Here is an 18,008-nt window from a genome sequence, read left to right on the forward strand (position 1 = left end):
CTTCTAGTGCTCCTTCTATGTGTATGTGCTAAAAAAAGGAGGAATATCTGTTGAGCTAGGAAATAGTGAACAAAAAAGATGCCATTTCAATAGACAGTGACCATCCACTGAGAACAAACCACTGTACTCAGCACTCAAGATTCAGAAATGCAGAAGACATTGTCTGTTTCCTGAGTTTTAGTCTTGTAGGAAGGATGGGATTAGGTTGATGGTAATTTAGTAACTTAAAGAGAAGAAACTTGGCAGAGAAAACCAGCATTTAGGAGCAGTGCTATCTCTACTCTCTGTCCATTGCTACCTTGAGTTATTTAACACTTACTATCTTTTAAAAAATTGTTTTTTTCACTAGGCACAACACCATTACTGGGCGATGGCTGACCAGGTTCCAAGCTGTGTGGGACCCTAAACAAGAAGACTGTGTTATTGTTGGCAGCATGGCCTATCCAAGACAGGTGGAAATCTTCCATGAGACTGGAAAGAGGGTGCATTCTTTTCTTGGTGGAGAATGCCTTGTCTCTGTGTGTTCCATCAATGCTATGCACCCCACTCGGTATATTTTGGCTGGAGGTAATTCCAGTGGGAAGATACATGTTTTTATGAATTAAGAAAGTTGGGTTTTTGGTTTAGCAATACCAATTTGTTCAAATTAATTAGTGTCTATTTAGCAAATATTAATTGCTTTGTTAATAGGAACTAGGAACAGAATGTACTTTTAGTGAGGGAGGAGCCTTGGAGATTATTTCTACAGGATGGGGAAGAAATTTGAGGGAGGCTGTGATGCCTTCAGCACTTTAATCAGGCAGTATGTTGAGAAGTTGTAACATTATCAGTTATAAAGCTTTGAATGATTAGTATTAAAAGTTTTTATGGTCTGATGATATGGCTTTTAAAAAATTTATTGGGGTGACATTGGTTAATAATATTATGTAAATTTAAGGCATATATTTTTATACTACCACATCTGTATACCCTATTGTGTGTCCACCATCTGAAGTCTAGTCTTCCATCACCATATATTGACCCCCTTTACTTTTTTTAATCCTCACCAGAGTATATATTTTCCATTGCTTTTCAGAGAGAGTGGAAGGGGGGGGGAGAGACACACATTGATTGGTTCCCTCCCACATGCACCCCAACCAGGGCTGGGGATTGAGCCTGCAACTGAGGTATGTGCCCTTGACGGGAATCGAACCCAAAACCCTTCAGTCCACGGGCCAACACTCTAACCACTGGGCCAAACTAGCTAGGGCTGACCCCCTTTACTTTCTTTGTCCTTCCCCAACCCCTCTTCTCTGGTAACCACCATTCTGTTGTCTGTATATATGAGGTTTTTTGATTGATTGTTGCTTTTTTTTTTAAAGCCTCATTCGAGGACATGCTTAGAGGAAGGGGGGGGAGAAAGAGAGAGAAACATCGATATGAGGGAGAAACATTGATTGGCTACCCTCCACATGTGCCTAAACTGGGGATCGAACCTGCAACCGAGGTACGTGCCTTGCTCGGGAATTGTAGTAACCCTTCAGTGCATAGGACGATGCTCAACCAACTGAGCCATTCCAGCCAAGCTGTTTGTTGATTTTGGTTTTATATCCCATATATGAGTGAAATCATATGTTTCTTGTCCCTTTCCTTTTGACTTATTTCACTTTGCATCATACTCTCAAGATTCATCCATGTTGTTGCAAATAGCAGTATCTCATGTTTTTTATGGCTGAACAGTATTCCACAGTACTTATGCCATATGTGCCACATCTTCTTTCTCTAATCATCTGTCGAAGGACATTTAGGTTGTTTCCATGTCTTGGCTTTTGTTAATAATGCTGCAGTGAACATAGGGGTACATATATCCTTACAAATAATTGTTTTCAAATTTTTTGGGTAAATACCAAAAGAGGGATTGCTGGGTCTTATGGTAGTTCTATTCTTAACTTTTTGAGGAATCTTCCTACTATTTTTCTTAGTGGCTACACTAATTTACATACCCACCAGCATGTGTGAGGGTTCCCTTTTCATGTTTTTTCCAATACTGTTAGTTCTTGTCTTATTGATAATAGCCATTCTAACAGGTGTGAGGTGGTATTTCATTGTGGTTTGGATTTGCATTTCCCGTATAACTGGTGATGTTGAGCATCTTTTCATATATCTGTTGGCCATGTGTATGTCTTCCGTAGAAAATTGCCTATTCAGGTCCTCTGTCCATTTTTTTTTTTTTAAATCCTCACCTGAGAATATGTTTTACTGATTTTTAGAGAGAGAGGAAGGGAGGTGAGAGTGAGAAACATAGAGTGAGAGAGAAACGTTGATTGGTTGCCTTCCATATGTGCCACAACTAGGAATTGAACCTGCAATCTTTTGGTGTTGCTTCAACCAACTCAGCCACATGGGCAGGGCCTCTGCCCATTTTTAAATTGGATTGTTTGTTTTTTGATGTTGAGTTGTATGAGTTCTTTATATATTTTGGATATTAGCCCCTTATCAGAGGTATTGTTTGCAAATATGTCCTTCCATTTGGTTGGTCACCTTTTTGTTTTGTTGATGCAGAAGCTTTTTAGTTTGATTTAGTCCCATTAATTTATTTTTTGCTTTTACTTCCCTTGCCTTTGGAGTCAAGTTCACAAAAACTCCTCTGAGACCAATGTCTTTAAGTTTAGTGTTTATTTTTCTCCTATGTATTTTATTGTTCTAAGTCTTATAGTCAAGTCTTCAAGCTATTTTGAGTTTTGTGTATGGTGTCAGTTTTATTGTTTTGCATGTGGCTTTCCAGTTTTCCCCATACTATTTATGGAGGAGACTTTCTTTCCTTTTTCCATTGTATGTTTTTGGCTCCTCTGTAAAAAATTAGTTGCCCACATATGTGTGGGTTTATTTCTAGGCTCTAACTTCTGTTTTATTTGTCTGTGTATCTGTGTTTCTGCCAGTACCGTACTGTTTTGATTACTAAAGCTTTGTAGTATAGTTTGAAGCCGGAGTATGATACCTCCAGCTTTGTTCTTTGTTTTCAGGAATGCTTTAGCTATTTGAGGTCTTTTGGGGTTCCATACAAATTTGAGGGTTTTTTGGTTTTATTTCTGTGAAAAGTGCCATTAGGACTTTGCTAGGAATTGCTTTAAATCTGAATATTGCTTTAGATAATATGGCCATTTTAACAGTGTTAATTTGTTTAGTCCCTGAACACAGAATATCTTTCCATTTATTTGTGTCGTCTTCAATTTCTTTGAACAATGTCTTACAGTTTTCCATGTACAGGTCCTTCACATCCTTTGTTAAGTTTATTTCTAGGTATTTTATCCTTATTATTGCAATTGTAAATAGGATTTTCTTCATTTCTCTTTCTCTTTGTTAGTAAGTAAGAATGCAATGGATTTTTATATATTGATTTTGTATCCTGCTACTTTACTGTATTTGTTTATTGTTTTTAATAGTTTTTTTGGTGGAGTTTTTAGGATTTTCTCTAGATACAATCATGTCATCTCCAATGACAGTTTTACTTCATTCAGTTTGGATGCCCTTTATTTCTATTTCTTGTCTAATTACTCTGGCTAGGAATTCCAGTACTACGTTGAATAACATTGGTGAGAGTGAGCCTCCTTGTCTTTTTCCTGATCACACAGGAAAAGCTTTCAGTTTTTCACCATTGAGTATGGTTAGCTGAGCATTTATTATATGTGGCCTTAATGTTGAGGTACTTTCCTTCTATACACATTTTATTGAGTGTTTTAATCATAAATGGATGTTTTATCTTGTCAAATGCTTTTCCTATATCTATTGATACGATCCTAAGATTTTTATCTTTTATTTTGTTAATGTGGTGTATCACATTGATTGATTTGTGGATGTTGAACCATCCTTGCATCCTTGGAATGAACTCCACTTGATCATGATGTATGATCCTTTTATTTATTTATTTATTTATTTATTTATTTATTTATTTATATCATTGTTATTATTTTTATAAATATATCTTTACTGATTTCAGAGAGTGGGGGGGGGGAGAGAGAGAGAAACATCAATGATGAAAGAGTCATTATTGATCAGCTGCCTCCTGCACGCCCCCAACTGGAGATTGAGACCGCAACCCAGGCATGTGCCCTGACCAGGAATCGAATGGCGATCTCCTGGATCCTTGGTCGATCATCCGCTGAGCCACTCCCAGCTGGGCGATGTATGATCCTTTTAAGGTATTGCTGTACTTGATTTACTAGTTTTGTTCAGAATTTTTTGCATCTAAATTCATCAGAGATACTGGCCTGTAATTTTCTTTTTTAGTGTTGTCCTTTGCTTAGTTTTGGTATCAGGTTAATGGTGGCCTTGTAAAATGAGTTAGGAAGTATTCCCTTGTCTTTAATTTTTTTGGAATAGGTTGGTATTAAACCTTTGAATGTTTGGTAGAATTCACCAGTGAAGCTGTCCTTGTCCTGGACTTTTGTTTTTTGGGAAGTTTTTGATTACTGTTTCAATTTCCTTACTAGTGATTGGTCTATTCATGTTTTCTAGTTCTTTATGATTGAGTCTAAGAAGGATGGATATTTCTGAGAATTTGTCCATTTCTTGTGAGTTATTGAATTTAGTGGTATATAGGCTTTTGTAGTATTCTTGTATAATTTTTTGTATTTCTGTGGTGTCCTTTGTAACTTCTCTTTCATATCTGATTTTATTTATTTTCATCTTCTTTTTTTTCCTTAGTGAATATACCAGAAAGTTTTTCAATTTTATCTTTTCAAAGAACCAGCTCTTTGTTTCATTAATTTTTTCTGTTGTCTTTTTGTTCTCTATTTTATTTATTTCCACACTGATTTTTGGGGGAGTGGGTTTACATTGTTATTCAAAAGCTTGGATAGCTTCAATATCCAGGTCATGGCAAAATCAGTACATGAGTAAAATACCTTATAATACATTAGATTCCCAAAAGGTACCAAAAAGTACAGTAAAATTAACACTTCCATTAGAGGAAATATATGACACAAATAATATACAATTAAAATGTGAACAAAGGTGACAGTGGTTTCCTAAGATAGACCTCTGTCCACAGGTCCAGGCTGCAGAGCGGCAGCAGGAAACAGACCCACCCATCTGGTTCTGGGTAACCCGGTAATGAAATAAAATCAGCCCAAAAAGCCACTCTGGCCTCTGAGACACCACACGCTGCCTAAAACAACTAGAGCTCTGAAAATAGTAAACAAGAGAGTGATTTTCGGGGGGAACTTTTAAATAAGATACACATGGGACAGGCCATAGAAAGTATGCCAAGTTAAATTTGGTACATAATTGTGTTCACTCAATATCCAAACAAAGCATGTGTGGTCAGATGGGTCTTGCCGAAGCCTCAGTATGGCTTGTAGTTATTCTTTCTTTCTCTTTTTTGTTTTTTTAATCCTCACCTGAGGATATTTTTTTTCATTGATTTTTTTTTTTTTTTTTTTTTAGAGAGTGGAAGGGAGTGGGTGAGACAGAGAGAAAGAAACATCGATGTGAGTCAGACACATCAATTGGTTGCCTCCTGCATGTGCCCCGAATGGGGCTGGCGATTGAGCAACTGAGGTACATGTCCTTGACTGGGAATGGCACCCATGGCCCCTTCAGTCCACGGGCTTATGCTCTAACCACAAATTTGCTAGGGCTGGCTTGTAGGTATTCTGATTGCTACCACGTTGCTGGCTCTTTCTATAATTTGTTCTACCCTGACCTTCACTTCCCCCGCTACCACCACTGCTTCGGTTCCCTTGGTTGTGGTTTCCCGAGCTCCTAGAGCCATACTGCTACTGTTGATAGACTTTTCTGGGCAGAGCCACCTTGATTTCACACTTACTTCCATTGATGTAACTTTTTCTCTAGGACCTTCACAGGTTCCTCCTCCTCTTTAAAAGTGATGAAAACAAAGCCTCATCTTTTGTTCGACTTAGGATCCATTGAAAGATCAATGGCCTCAATTTCCCCAAACTTGCCTAAGTACTCTCTGATTTTCACCTCAGTGGCTTTAGGATTCAGACCCCCCCCCACAAAAATTTTCTTTACAGACCCCTCCTTCATGGCCATGGTCTTTTTGGGGGTCGATGTGGCCATTCAGCCTGTGCTCCTCCTGGTCTAGGACTTTCTCCACACTGGCTGCATCTTTGAAGAGAATAGACCCAAACCCTCTTTTCTGGCCAGTGTTGGGATCCATTTTTATTGTACAGCCAACAACCTCTCCAGATTTGGTAAAATAATCCTTTAGGTCCTTTTTGCTGGTATCCCAGCTCAGGTGACCAATGAACATTTTCCCCACACCCTTCTCTTCCTTGCTGGTGTTGATTTTGTCGCTCTTGGCGCCATTCTGGTTGCAGGTGGGGATGCCCTCATTGCTTTGGCACCTGAGCTTGTGGTTCTTCCAGTTCTGGTGCTGATCCTCCTTCCCACACAGCTCACAATACTGCAGGTCCCACTGGCTCTGGCTCAGCCTGGCCAGGACCTCTGCTGTCATTGGCTATGGTAGTGGCGGTGTTGAGCGTTGCTGTGTTGTTTAAAGCTTCCCTGCTTTCTTTACTGGGCTCTGCTGGGGAGTGTAGAACAGGGAGGGCAAGTTTATGGTCTCTTGGCTCTGCCCCCTTGCCAGCAAAGGCTGTCGGCACCGCTGTGGTTTTTCAAGCTTTCTAGCACCTCTATCCACCTCTGCACTGCTTTTGCCACTCTTATGCTCCAGGCTATAGTGTGAGGGCTACAGCCAGACTTCTCTGCTACTGTGCTTGCTAGAGCTGCAGTGGGCAACAAACTGCCTGTGGGCATTCCCTGTCCTTCCCCCAACCTGCCTCCCCTACTAATTCCAGTATGCCCACCTTCAGATGTCCCAATGCGTGTATCTTTCAGGCATGTTTGTGTGTTGAGCAGGAGATCCTTTGTTGAGTTATAGTTGTCTGACTTGTTGTAAATTTAAGGTGAGAAACAAAGGAGTTTTCTCTTTCCGCCATGATGCTGACTTCCAATATAGTTTTGATTCTATAGTGACATGTAAGTTTGTGCTTTATTTTATAGTTTGGAGTGAATATTTATTTCTAGACTTACACATTGAAAGGGTCCTGAGGATCATCTAACTCAGTGATTTGAAACTTAAAATTTTTAACTAAGAACACTTTGCCCCCTATCTGTAAATTAAATCTTATGTGAAATTCCAAAATAATTGCTGAGAGGCTTTGTTTCACTTGGGCAGTGCCTGGGTCCGTTTGTACTGTCCCTTTCTGTTCCCTCCTCTAGATGGCTCCTGAGAAATAGCTAAGGATCTAGGCACAGGGTTTGGATCTGCCTGATCCCTGGAATCCAGTGTGAGATTGTCCCCAGACCAGTGATTTCCAGACTATGGGTTGTAGCTACTCATAAGAAATGAATTTAGTGGCCATGACCAGCATTTAAAAAAATGAAAAGGAAATAAATAATAGATAGAAAATATAATAGAATAAGTATTGTTTTGTGACAGTTGCATAAGCATACATATTTGTACATGTATATATATATATATATGTATATTCTGATATAAAATGTATTTCTTTATTACCGTGGTACAGTGGGTCATGGTTAAAGAAGTAAAAGCTCCTGCCTTGGAGGGTCCCAGATAGCCTTATCTGACTTGTCTTTAAATTTTCCATGAGGCTCAATAGCCTGTTAAGTGAATAACTTCATTCCTATTCATATTTTGGGGAAATGTTATGAAACACACTTCTATCAATTCTTCATAAAAATACATATTTTCAGAAACTATGGCAATTTGAACGTGCCTTTTGTTGGAAGTGGAGCTATTAAATCAGTGACTGTTACCACATAACATTACCTATCCAACTTTATTATTTTTTTAATCCTCACCTGAGGATATTATTTCCATTGCTTTTCAGAGAGTGGAAGAGGGAGGGAGGAAGAGGGAGAGAAGTGGGGGAGGGACAGAGAGAAAGAAATATCGAGAAAGACAGACACATTGATTGGTTGCCTCCCACACGTGCCCCAGTGATGGAGCCCACAACTGAGGCAAATGCCCTGGTTGGAATTGAACCTGGGACACTTCAGTCCACGGGCCAATGCTCTGACAACTGAGCCAAACCGGCTAGGGCCCTATCCAACTTTTTTCATTGTTCTACATTGCCAAAATATTATTGAAAGGTTATTGTTAATAGCTTCAGCAACATGTTTGAATTTTAAAAGAAAATATTATCTCATAATTATATATCACATAAATGGACATGTATAATTTCCTTGAAGAACAATTTTTCTCTAAATTTCCTATTCTGCAATTAAAGTTCAAGTGCTTTGAGGCTTAGATTACTAATAGGTTGTGGGTGTTTATAAGGAATAGGAGTTCTCTATTTTATTGTTGATATGGGTACAGAAATTTATAAGTAAGGTGGAAATATTAATTTATGAAATGGAAAGTAAAGCTAAGTGAGGTTGAGTTATATTTAAACTGTCATTGAAATAGTAAACAAAGCCTTTTGGCTTCCTTCCCCTTTCTACACTGCTAAATATCACAGGTTCTAGAGTGGCTAGTTCTATGGGGACCGTTCTTTTTTTTATTTATTTTGAAAATGACTCTGTCAAATTAGTACCATCATTTAAGCTTTGGAGGTAATTGCCTGGCTTCTGCAATAAATGTTAGCAAGTTTTTGGTTTTTCTCACTTTTGTGGTTTCTTTTGCCATTGTAGCTTCATAAACTGTGCTATTTATATTCAGTTACACTTAATAGAGTTCTGTCTTATTGAGGCAATGCAGGAGGGAAGGAGAGTGAATGGGGACTTATTACTCAGTGATAAATTCTGTAATGGAGTAATTGTTTAACTCTAGAAAGCACATGAAAGAAAATTGTCTCCCTTAGGATATTCTTAAACTGCAATCTGTTGTGAAAGGTATTTCTCCCAGAGGCTTGCTTAAAGCTTTGTGGCTTCTGTAATTATTCTTGCATTATGATTCCTTTCTTCCTTCAGGATAAACCCTTTTTGTAAGTTGGCCTTTATGATATTTCTTAAGTGTATAAGCTCTGAAGCTCTGAATTCCACTTGAGTTATTTTCTGTGAGATAACCGGTACTTTTTTGATGGTTGTGTGTTTTTGTTTGTTTGTTCTATACTTTAAGGAGGAAGGAGACAATTTTCATTTTGGGTAGACAGACTTGCTCAGTCTAGGAGAGACCATAAATGATTAGCAATTGATAGAATCTGAGTTGCTTAAGTCCTCTTTTAGTATTTTGGCCTTTGAGTTTTGTTTCCACAGAGAAGACTTTGCAAAGACAGTTCTCCAGGAAAGCAGGGAAGCTTTGGGCTGTGGATACAAATATTTAAATCCTTTCATCCAGCATACGGTACATGGGAAAGTGGGGAGGGCAGACACGTGCCTTTTATATCAAACCCAAGAGCAAGAAATAGATACCCTCTAACTTTAGGTTCCAAAAACTTAGGCATCCTGTTAGGCTGTCCCTTCTGACTTAGTACTTTTTCTTGTACAAAGAGGTCTTTTTTAAAATGTCCTTTTTAGTCTGGTATTGATAGCTAGAACTGAGTTTTCATTCCAAGACAGCATAGACCAATATTCTGGTTCATTTGGATGTAAATGTTTGGGTTTTCAAATGAAAAGGTGGAATTTTGTGAGGAAGATGACAGCGCACAGTTACAGAGTAAGGAATAAAACATTTTAAGGTATCTTTTCCTAAAATGGAAGCTGTGCAAGAGGACAAGTTTTAAAAGTACCTTTTGCCAGTTTGCTCGACACTGTTGTAAGGGTATGTAGAGGAAGCATGTTCATGAGCTAAAACCAGAAGTGTGTTCAGGTGCAGAGAGGTTTGGTTATGGTTGAGGAATCCTAAGCACAGCCAGTGGGTTCCAGGGCCCTCAAGGGGTGTATGCATAGGTGAGTGTGTCCTCATTGGTATCCAAAGGGTGGCTGCTGTAAGTCTGTAGGATCTGGGAAACCACCTACATTCATTGGTTATTGTTATGCTTTTTATTCTTCAGATCACTTTAAGCAAAGACTTTTGTTGTTGTGTTTTGTTTTATTTTGAAACCCTCTACTGGGGACAGGGCACAGGTATCATTTTATAGGTAGGTAATGGCTCCCTCTGAAGAGTTGGAGGCTAAGTGACATAACTTCATCAGTACTTTAGGAAGATCTGCAGCAGAATGGAGGTTTGGAGGGCAGGTAGAATTGAAAACCGGAAGATAAGAGAATAAGCTAGCACAATGGACCCTAGTTTCACCTTTTATCCTCATGGAATTTAGAAGACCATTACCAGTTTTGTAGCCACAGAATAATGGTTATATAATCAGGTGAGATAATGTCATAGTAATGTATTTTGTAAGTTGTAAATAGGCTTGTTACCGTCGTGGTGATATCATTCTGTTCCTTTCATAGGAAGTGTTTTTTGTTCTTACTCGAAGCTGGTCTAGAAGCTGGACTGTCTGGGTTCTTCTTTGGGCTCTAAGACCATGTAACCTTGGAAAAATCACTTCTTTGTTTTCCGCATCGTAAAAAAGAGGTACAATTCTTTAAAATTATTTCACACTTATAGCTTCTAAGTTCCTAACAGTATTTACTTTGGGGGGAAGAGGTATAAGCAAAATTATTATTTTGATTCCAATCTCAAATGGCAGTCAGCTGTGTAAATCCCACTGGTATCCTTTTATCTATGTGTTGGTAATTTTGAGGATAAAATGAGACAGGATATAAGTTAAAAAAGAGTCCACTCTTCTATGATATTTAAATATTTATTTAAATTTAAAAATAATTTTCATGGCACCAATGATTTTATGCTAAATAACTACATACTGAATATGTAGAAAAAAGTACATTGCTTTGAAGGAAAATGTAACTTAGAATTTTTGGCACACGAAAGGTTAACAACTATATATTTCTTAATGAAACTAAGAAATTCACATTTGCAGGTAGTTTACCCTCTACTGCTTAAAGATGCAGTACACTATTCTTTAGTAAGAGTTTTATTTCCTCTGATATATGAAGCTATGGAAACCATTGCTTTTTCTACAATGAGATCAAACTAATTGAGAATAAATGGGAGACATAGTGGGACACAGTAAAACTAGGTTAAAAACTTGAACAATTTTTAATGATGGGGAGATATCAAAAAAATCTATTCACCAATGAAGGTTTGTTATTCAAGCACTATCTGAAAAGCAAATTGAAGGAAACTTTTCTATCTGTATTTTCTGGGATAAGCCCTGGAAAAAAATAACCTGAAAGTTTCTATTCAGAGAGAAAAATCCAGCTGTTGGAATTGGTATGGACTATTGTACTGTTAGAACTCTAGACACAAGTAACGTACCAGGAAATGGGATACTGCATCTTTCTTTAATGTGAATATGAATGGTCAGAGTCGAGGCTATCACTCACTGCATAGAAACACCATATTCTACAGACTGAGGTAGGAACACTACACTAAAAGGTAATCTGCTATGTTGCATAAAACAGTAGATATCCAGGTTAAAACTAGCCCCCTATCTCCTGACAGCCTTTTCCTCTACAAGTCTCTGTTTTTCACTTGAGTTCTGTACTACATAAAACCTTTCTTTGTGTAGGTGGCAAGTGGCAGTGGCTAGTTGATTCTAAGTGATCCCTAGTCTTTATTAGGATCTCCCTCAGTTTGTCTTGTCACTTGGTAAATAGATGTTTGTAATTCTGCCCAAATTGTTGCTGGTATGGAAATGATTAGACGAGCCCTCTTCGATTCTTAGATTCTGGCGGCCTTTTAGCATTCTAGTACTTGGTCTTGCTCATGTTGGCATCAGACATCTCTTTGCTGGTTGGTTGTTCGAGCACCCTTTAAACAAGCAACCCCAGTGGCTCCACTGGGAAACGGTCCTGGATCTTTAGCACATGTCAGGAATTGGAGCACAGTTAACCCTCTTTCTGCTAACATCAAGGAACAGTTTTATTGTATAGATCAGAATTGGCAAATTATGACTTGTGGGCCAAATTCAGCTCACACTCTTTTTATAAATAAAAAGGTTTACTGGAACACAGCCATGTTCCTTTGTTTATGTATTACCTTTGGCTGTTTCTGTGCTACAATGGCAGAGTTCAACAGTTGCCGCAGAGTATGGCCCACAAAACAAAACAAAACAAAATTTACTATCTGGCACCTTGCAGAAGAAGTTTGCCAACCCCTGGTATAGATGAAAGGGCATTTAAAATTATATACTCCTCCACCTCCCCCCCCAAGAGAAAAACCCCATTTATTTCAAGGCTGTTGTATTCTATACATGGACATGGTTCTGCCATCTCAGGGGACAAACTAGTGGCAAGCAAATCTAAAAGTGACTCATTCTGTTCTGCATTTGGGGCTGCTCAGTACCATAGGGTGTCAGCAGTTGCTTCATTGTTGTATACGTCCCATGAATTTTCCAGTGACCATCCTTAAATAAGTCCTCAGGCCCCAGATGACTTAGAAATCTCTCCCTGAGATGAAAACAAGATCTTGTGTGTGAGTGTTTATAACAGTTGCCAAGCTTGGGCCTTGGACCCCACACTCACCCTTTCATGCTGGGCTTCTGTATGCTTCCACTGCTTCCCTCAGCAAGGATGGCAAGTGCTTTTTTCCTACAACTTTTATTTTCCTGATGTAGAGGAAGACCCTAGGGGGCAGTATTTCTACAGCTAAGGGTTAGTCTCTGCCACGTTCACCTTCTTTCTTGGTAGGCATCTCTTAGAACTCCTATTTAAAGATTCTTTTCCTCGTCCCTTCCAAGGCTGTTTGTTGATCTTGGAATTCTATTTTCTGAAGCTTTTCTTTCTCAGGATCATTTTCTTTCTTGCATCGTTTAGTTCATCAGGCTCTATTTTCTTAATCCATAAAGTAAAAACAAAATATGAATTGATAAGAAAATAACATTTTGTTGTTAAAATATAAATTGAAATAGTCTTTTTTTTTGGTGGGGGTTTGTACAAAATAAGCACTGCTCTCTGCATCTCAACAGTGTCTCAGGTACCTTAGCTCTGGCTTCTGTTAACTACATTTGTCCAACATTTCTATCTCTGGTACCACTGAATTCATCTAACGCCTCTGGAGCATATAAAAGTCTTGAGGTTCTTCAGAAAAAAATCACAGAAGTCAAAGTTCATTATACAAAACTCATAGTGATGCCCACTAGGATCTAGTCTAAGGGGACAGACTTACCCCACCCCTGCTGCTGCTGCTGCTGTAGCGGTGGTCCCTTCAGATGCCCACTCTGCTCAGATTTGAAAAAACAAAAGGAAAAGAAAATCCAACTCAGACCATAAGAAGCAACTTTCCATTTAATCATTCTACATGGACGTTTACTTTTTAAAAAGCTCTGTCTGGCAAGAAAACTGAGACAGTCTCCACTGTCAGACCACTGTTCTGCCCCACTGAGGCTGCAGTGATGAGTCTACTGGAACCCAGTAGGAAAGCTCCCGCAGAACACAGAAGACAACAGCTCTCTAGTCTTCAACTAGTGTCCCATCTGCTAGGCGACACTACTGTGATCATCAGTAATAATAAAATAAATTATTTTTATTTGATACTTTCAAAATAATACATATCTATGAAAAATCAAAATTCAAAACCAAAAGTTATCCTGCAAATTGGGAGGATGAGAAACAGAGTTGCCGAGTCTTGAGAGAACCTCTGAAGGAAATGAGCTTTCCCAGTTTGTTTAGACAGGGCATGAGCCTATCCCTTTCTTCTTCTGGGAAACAACCCTCCCAGGCTGTGGACTTTGAGTCATGAAAGGAGGACTTGGTACATGTGCCGATGGTTCCGCGATGGATCCCATTGCTGGGAATGGGTAGCCGGGCTCCTTGGTCCACCTGGCTAGTTATTAGGAGGAGTCATGCCTTCTCAGGTGTCAATGAGCAGGCTCACCACTGAGCGGATTTTGCAGGCAAACCATCGCCTGAGGGGACAAAAGTATTGATAGTGGAATTGTTCAAACTCGGGGGTCTGGCGGATATCTCGGAAAAAGGCAATGTCAAGGTCAGACTCGGTAAGGACGATCAGGAGGAGGAGCAAAACAAAGAGGAGTCCCATGGTCACAAGGAGCAAACGGAGGACACTTAAAACAAACTTATTCACCTGTTCCTCCTCTGGCCTGCCGTGCCCCTGACACAGGGCCCTCAGCTCTCCCCCAAGGGCCTCCACATCTGCAGCAGTTGGGGTGCTGGCCTCAGACTCCTTCTCCTCCTCGATGCTGCAGGTGGCCCCATTGATCTGCCGGGAAAGCAGCATCAGCTCCAGGCTGTGCTCAGCCACAGGGGTGGGCAGCATGCTGTCTGCAGGGCTGTAGGCCTCATCTGCGATCACAGTGACTCGCTCGTTGCTGTCTGCCCGGCTGCTTCTCACATGAGGCAGGAAGGTGTCCCCATGAGAGGAGGAACGCACCGGGGTGGAATGGGCACTGTCCCGAAGGGACTCTAGGCCTGGAAAGGCAAAAGGAACATGAGTAGGCTTTCTGTCCCAGTGCACACTTTTTTTCTTCTTTTTATGATTTTGGCCACATTGGTTAAAGATTGTGCCACTCCTGCCTCTGGTGTCCTGGGCCTGGTTTTAGCCCCAATTTGAGAGTCTGAATCGCAGACTATCCCTGATCGAGAGCTGTGGCCATGGTTCAGGGAGTTCAGGTTTGCCTCTTGGGCTTAGGGCTCTGAGAGGCAGGAATGGGGAGGATAAGACTGTGTTTTGCCTAATTGGGCCTCATCTAGTACAGATTCTGGAGCTGAGTGTCCTTTTAATAACCTAGCATACAGCTCCTTGAGCTCATGAGGCCATCTTTTGGATTTCTGCAATGGCTATTGGTTTCTTCAGCGTCCCAGTTCTAGCTGTCCTGACCTTGTGGGATATGAAAACCCTATCTGCTGTTCCTAAGTGCTCTCGTAGATAAGGGGAGTAGCCCTGCCCAGCTCCCTCTCTTCTCACCTTAGAATGATCTGGGTTCAGAATAGGCTGAGAGCTTCCCTATGTTAGACACTCTTGAGTGCAGAGTGGATTTTGAGAAGATCTTGTTGGGTGATGGGGAAATTCTCTTACATTTGTTAGGAGAAACGGTTTGTAGCCCTAAAACTACCCATTATCCCTTTACTTTCCCAGATGGAACGTTTCTCTTTCCAGGGTTCAAGCTCCGGTAGGGGAAAACAGCCCAACAACAGCCCCCAGGCCAGAGGATGTGCTCACATCACAGTGCTCCCAAGGAAATGGCTTCTTGTTTCAGGTTCAACACCTGCATTTTCCATTCCTGGCCATCTTGGTGGTGCCAGGATGGCTCTCCCTGCCTTTGTGGCCTATGACAAGAGAAGCCAGTCCCCTTCTGTTGCTCTGAAGTTGACCCCTACTACCTAAGACTGAACCAGATTCCCAGACAGGTAAAGGTTTGACCTGGAGGGCTGATGAGGGAGTTTTCTGGTTCAGAGCTAGCTTTGGAAGCCCAAAGGTCTCTTAAAAGGCACCAGTAGCCTTTCAAAAGTGTGTTGCATCTTTCCTTGGCTCCCTTGTGGTACAGCCATTTGTACCCAGGCAGCCTGCCTGCCGAGCCTACTAGAGCCCATCTCCACACAGGCACAGTTAAGGATTCTCCAGAAGAATGAACCCTGGAATCTGGGTTATGAACAAGAGGTGGGGGCGACGGCAGTCCCATTACCCACCTATACTCCCAGTCACCTCACCATTAGTATATTTGCCAAAGCACTTCTACTTTTAGAAGCTCCTTATGTCCTAGCAGTATTTTGTTCCTATGCTAAAATCTTAAATTTGTATAATGTTTTAAACTTTTGAAAGCACTTTCATTTTATCTTTCAACAACTCCATGAAGTGTAGTGAGGGTGAGAGGTTACAGAACTTTCCTTAAGTCATGTGGTTGGTTGTTAATGGCAAAGGCAAGGAGAGAATCCAATCATCTTTCTATTTCACATGCAAATGACATGTAGTTGGATTCTGGGGAGTGGAACAGTGGGCCAGGATGAGTTGAGTCAACAGCCTGTGCCTTTCTTAGATTTAGGTCTTAACTGCCCAAGAAATTGTTGTGCAGTAATGTGAAATTACGAGCCTTTCCCTTGTTCCAGAGCTCTTGATGCTCCTTTGATCTCTTTGTTTTCCTCAGTACTCCTCCCTGATTTCCCTATGTGTATGAACAAACAGGAACCTTCAGGCCCTGATCACACATGGTGCTGGCTCAGCTCCTTTCCCAACCACTCCTCTGGCCTCCTTTTCTTTGGAACCTCAGCACCCCCTGCACAGGGCTTCTCACACCCTTTCAAGGGACTGTCCCTCACAAGGACAGCTCTGACTGCCAGAGCTTTCAAAGTATGGCCAGCTTAGCAACCAGAAGCCACTTCAATGCAAGCCTAGCTTGGCCTACAATTTAACCCTTAGCTGGGGAAGGAGAGAGGCAAAGCCTATGACATCAGAGAGAACAAATGAGAGGGACACCAGAATCCACATTATACTGAATTGTTGGTGCTCTCAGTAAACAAGATACGGATGCATTTCTAGTAGTGTCTGACAAAGTTACTCTGTGTTAGTCTTCTGTTTCCTCAACAAGCCCCACCTATATCATTCCTCTGTCAGGTTAGTCCTGTACAGAACTTCAGGTGTCACTGTAAACCATCACCGGCCTTACCCCTTCATCAAACCTGTTATTTTGGGAGGATGAGGTCAGTTCCATGGGTGGGATCCGGGCAAGTGGCACAGCAAAACAGAGGACTGTCATTTTTACCTTGGAAGTGCTCCAGCTGATTGCCTTGCCCAGAGGTAGCTCCGAGCGGGCTGGGGGGTACAGTGGTCAGGAGCCTACCCTGGAGCCGGGGCCCCATCCTCAGGATGCGCACACTCAGGGGTCGAAGGCAGTGATTAGTCAACCGGAGCTGAACGCGGACTCTGGTGTGAATCTTAATCAGACTCTTCCCCATGGTAGCCCAGGAAAGCAGATGCTTCTTCAGTGGAAACCAGCTGATCTCTTCATGGAAACCAGCCAAGCAGGGAGATACAGAGGGAAAGGATGGAAAACCAACTAGGGACAAAGGATTTTTGCTGATCTCAGGCTGTGGTGGCCCCTTCGCAGTGCCTCCTGTGCTGGAGAGAGGTCAGCTCCATGAGCCTCAGAGCCGGCTGAGCTGCAGGGAAGGAGCAACTCTGAGAGGCCCATGTTATCAGGGGACTGGATTCAGTCAGAAGCACTTAGAGCCATAAAAAGTAATGCTTCCCCAGCCCGTAGCTGTTTCCCTGAGGCCCGTATAAGGGCCCTAGACCTCTCAGAGGGTGAGGGACAGAGAGGGAACAATCCTGGAGGGTAGGGGGACTCAGGGCTGTCCCAGAAAATTCAGGGTGTGAAGCTACAAAGACATTGGGCTTTGGGCTGAGTGGCTCTGAAGAGTGAAGAAGTGGCTGAGCCCCATCCCCTACTGGGATAAACCTGGTGGCTTCAGCCTCAGGATGGATGGAAAGAGGGGACACATAGAGGGGACAAACTTAGTTTCCTCAAAAAAGGAGAAAAAAATCATTCCACTTTCCTGAGATGAACACCCCAAAAGAAGAGGGACAGTGGTGAGCCATACTCAGTTCTGCTCAGCCTGACAGTATAGACTCAGGATGTTGTGTCTGTTGATGGTCAGACCTCAATAATTCCATACCTTGTACAGCGACTATACTTGGTAGTTTACAAGGCACCTTCCACATTCAGACCCCACTCCACAGTGGGGCCAAGAGGCTCAGAGAGGTTAAGCAACCTGCCCCAGAAAGTACGTGGCAGAGCTCTGACTCAAATCTTGTCTTGGACTTCCCGACCAGGGCTCTTTGCACTGTGCTTGCTGCTTGCCAGTATGTGCTTTAATCTCTTTAAAGCACTTCTGCATACACCAGCTTCCTTGCAACCCATGGCAAGGAAGATATCCCTTTTTTACAAATTGAGTAACAAAGATACTCAGATAATTAAGGCACTTGATGGTGGCTGCTCAGCCAGGGTTTTCAACTCCCAGAGAACCATACTCAGGTGATGCAGTCAGTGACACATCATAAAATCCTGAACATGAACCAGAGATCC

At 41.4% G+C, this 18,008-nt stretch overlaps 2 protein-coding genes and 1 pseudogene across 7 annotated transcripts in view; 1 reads left to right on the forward strand and 2 right to left on the reverse strand.

Moving 5' to 3' along the window:
• WDR76 (WD repeat domain 76) overlaps positions 1-875 on the forward strand; it is a 38,725-nt gene extending 37,850 nt beyond the window's left edge. For both annotated transcript variants that reach the window (XM_081144748.1, XM_081144749.1), the window contains one exon: positions 350-875. In XM_081144748.1, coding sequence (XP_081000874.1) covers positions 350-605 — 256 coding nt within the window. In that variant the 3' untranslated portion in view covers positions 606-875. The remainder of the gene's footprint in view (positions 1-349) is intronic.
• A 4,603-nt stretch (positions 876-5,478) lies between these two features.
• LOC308550616 (heterogeneous nuclear ribonucleoprotein A/B pseudogene) lies at positions 5,479-6,457 on the reverse strand (annotated as a pseudogene). Its single transcript has one exon. The product of its transcript is annotated as a heterogeneous nuclear ribonucleoprotein A/B pseudogene (transcript).
• A 4,244-nt stretch (positions 6,458-10,701) lies between these two features.
• Positions 10,702-18,008, reverse strand: part of FRMD5 (FERM domain containing 5) — a 249,552-nt gene continuing 242,245 nt past the window's right edge. Inside the window, exons 14-16 of one of the 4 annotated variants that reach the window (XM_081156437.1) lie at positions 14,054-14,397; positions 13,136-13,187; positions 10,702-12,801 (exon numbers count right to left, since the gene is read on the reverse strand). In XM_081156437.1, coding sequence (XP_081012563.1) covers positions 12,788-12,801; positions 13,136-13,187; positions 14,054-14,397 — 410 coding nt within the window. In that variant the 3' untranslated portion in view covers positions 10,702-12,787. Of the gene's footprint in view, positions 12,802-12,947; positions 14,398-18,008 lie in introns of those variants that run through there. The other 3 variants (XM_081156436.1, XM_081156438.1, XM_081156435.1) reach the window with 3 other exon arrangements.

Source organism: Miniopterus schreibersii (genome assembly GCF_964146895.1).
Source record: "Miniopterus schreibersii genome assembly, chromosome: 1".
Lineage (NCBI taxonomy): Eukaryota > Metazoa > Chordata > Mammalia > Chiroptera > Miniopteridae > Miniopterus > Miniopterus schreibersii.